The 2,741-nt window shown below is 49.5% G+C and overlaps 1 protein-coding gene across 1 annotated transcript; it reads right to left on the bottom strand.

Annotated features, from left to right (window-relative positions):
* Nucleotides 1-845: 845 nt before the first annotated feature.
* Nucleotides 846-1,783, bottom strand: LOC138757917 (fibroblast growth factor-binding protein 1-like). The gene is made up of 2 exons (XM_069926033.1): nucleotides 1,677-1,783; nucleotides 846-1,571 (listed from the first exon to the last, which is right to left on the bottom strand). The coding sequence occupies exon 2, from the start codon at nucleotides 1,543-1,545 to the stop codon at nucleotides 928-930; it is 618 nt and encodes a 205-aa protein (XP_069782134.1). The 5' UTR covers nucleotides 1,546-1,571; nucleotides 1,677-1,783; the 3' UTR covers nucleotides 846-927.
* Nucleotides 1,784-2,741: the final 958 nt, after the last annotated feature.

The following is a 2,741-nucleotide window of genomic DNA, read 5'->3' as shown; positions in this document are numbered from 1 at the left end:
AGAGGTTCATCGCGCAAAGCGATTCCCATTTGGTGCCCCAGCTCACAATATTTAAAGATAAACTTTAATGGAATAATTGATTATGAGATGCTAGTTGCTTGGTCACAGAAGGTTTGGTTTTGAAAAACAAACCCCTTTTGTTTTATTATGGGGAAGAAACTCTCGGGCTACTGTTTCTCATCGTCGCCCGGTTGGGTCATGATCCAATAATGTAAACTTGGCGGGGATGTGGGAGTGTTACCTCCTGGGCCAACAGGACGTTTCCAGGCCAACGACAGCGAGAAACTATTGTGAGGTCGAAAGAGTAGGTTCCACCCCTGCGTTGAGAGCAGACTGGACCACAATGTGATCTCCTTGCAGCAGGTGGATTCTAAACTGAGTATCGGACCCAATTTCAGTTCCCACATCCACGAACAATACACCAACACTCTTGGAGTAAAATCGTGTCTCACAACGTTGTTATTATGTTTCAGTGTTTTATATAAGAGATGAACAGGTTTATTCACGAAGGGCGTTCGTTCATCTCTCCTGACCGCTCAGATCATGACCTAACCAGATACCGTGTTAGTAGATATACCCGTTTTAATCCACGGACAGTGGGCAAAACAGGGACACGAGATGGCATTAGAAGTCCGCGTGGCTGTTTGGGAAAGCGACTTGGAATAATTTCAACGCGAGTGTGTTCTGCGCTGTCTCAAGGGCAGAGAGCGGGGGAGTGTCACCACACCGCGCTGTGCCGTGGACCGGGACGTGGAGAGCTCAGGGTGTTACAGAGTTTAGAGTGAGGGACCGCATTTCCAAACATCTCTTGTTAATAAATCAGAAACACTTTGCACCTTAGTCACTTCTTTATCAATCGTGGAACTTTAATACAAATGATCAGCTACACAAATAGTCAAAATACACAACTGCGTTGGGCCCGAGGGATTAGCCTTCGAATACTGACAGCATGAATTTGCAGAGTGATCCCCACCGCTCGCTACAATTCTCGGCGGCTAGTTTGTCAATATCAAGATTGTCGGGATCCACCGTCGTGAGTGGGGCTGGTCCTTGCGAGTCCTTCTCCGCTGCGGGCAGCAAACTGGAGCGGCTGAGTTTCATTTGAGCTTCCTTGGTGCTTTTGCACAAGGATGCTCTCAGCACCGTCGACGGGTCGCTGCAGTCGGGCGTCTTTTTCTTCAGTGCCCTGGCGACTTGCTTCCAGTAGGTTCTTACATTCCCTGCGTACTTCTGGCAAGCCGCGGGGTTCCCCGTAAACTCGCACCAGTAATCGTGGTGTCCGTCTTTGCAACCGAGACGCAGGTTCCTCTCCCCGGTTTCTTCCCCTCTCAGTGTCCACCGACATTCCGCCTTGTTGTTGCCGACGAATTTACCTTGTCTCGGAGCTGAGTTCCTTCTCTTCGATTGCCTTTTCTCTTTGCCATCGCCGCCCGGCGAATCCCCTTTGCGTCTCCTCTTGCTCTTCTGGTCATCGCGGGCATCGGCCAAGAGACACTGGGCGACGAACAGAAGAAGCAGGAGCAAGCCGACTCTCGCCAACTTCATTCCGACGTGTCCCGGGAGAGCGACAGCTGAAAAGCGAAGAGAGGGGACGCGTTTTGATGTTTCTGAATCAAGATACAGGAGCGAAACGGCCCACGAAAAGACGATCCGCTCCAAAGTGAGATAAACCGTACCTTGGAGAGTCCGCTTCGAGATGGTGCTGACAGACAGATCCTCCCGTCGGTGGCGATAGGCTCGGTCTTTCCCCGTTTATATGTTAGGGCAACGCCTACGATGGGTGGGGCGATCCTGGGAGACAATCCGGAGAATACCTAAACTCTGCTTCACTCAGGTTCAAGCCACCACACCTTGCCATGTTCACTCGCGGTCCACTCACGAAGCCATGGCCCTTCCTTGAAAGCAAAGCCGAGTCTGGCTGCCCACCTTCCTCTACCGGCACCTGCAGTGACTAAGACTGAAGTCGACTTCGCTCCTCTTCCAAATTACTCCTTCAGTAAAAGAAAAAGTAGGCCTGCAAAGTGTTTCTATTACAGACATTTGTGAAAAAGAAATTGTACAGTATAGCCAGGAGAGGAGAGATGATCGGGGACGGCTCCGCTCCCGCTAGTTCGTGGCTGAGACAGGCCCCAAATATCAACTTTCTATCCTCCCGTCAGAGTAGCCTCCATGGCGATGGAGTACAAACAGACGGGACGATACAGAGGGCCAGAAAGAGGTGAAGCAAGAGAGGAGCGGAAACAGGGATGGAAACAGTGGGGTAGAAAGAGCAGTAGAAACAGAAATAGAAAGAGGGAATGAAACAGAGGGGTAGAAAAAAGGGTTGCAAGAGTGGAGTTAAACAGAGGCATAGATGGTATTCATCTATTATCAATCCTCTGTTTCTGTGCCTCAACAGAGGGATTAAATTAGAGAGAGAGAGATGTAGAAGTATTGAAACAGAGGATCAGAAGCAGAGAGGTTGAAGCAAGGGGGAGAAATAGAGGGGTAGAAACAAAGGGGTAGAAGGTGAGGGTAAAAAGACAGGGGTTGAGACAGAGGAATAGAAACAAAGGGGTAGAAACAGAGGGATTAAAAAGACAGGGGTTGAGATAGCGGGATAAACACAGGGGCATAGAAACAAAGGGATAGAAACAGAGGGGTAGAAGGTGAGGGGTAAAATGACAAGGGTTGAAACAGAGAGGTAGAAACAGAGTTGTGGAAAGAATGCCAAAAACTGAGGGCTGAAAATTGAAGGGTGG

Source organism: Narcine bancroftii, chromosome 3 (assembly GCF_036971445.1).
Source record: "Narcine bancroftii isolate sNarBan1 chromosome 3, sNarBan1.hap1, whole genome shotgun sequence".
NCBI classification, from domain to species: Eukaryota; Metazoa; Chordata; class Chondrichthyes; order Torpediniformes; family Narcinidae; genus Narcine; species Narcine bancroftii.
The sequence above is the reverse complement of the archived record's forward strand: the minus strand, read 5'-3'. Positions and strand labels throughout refer to the sequence as shown.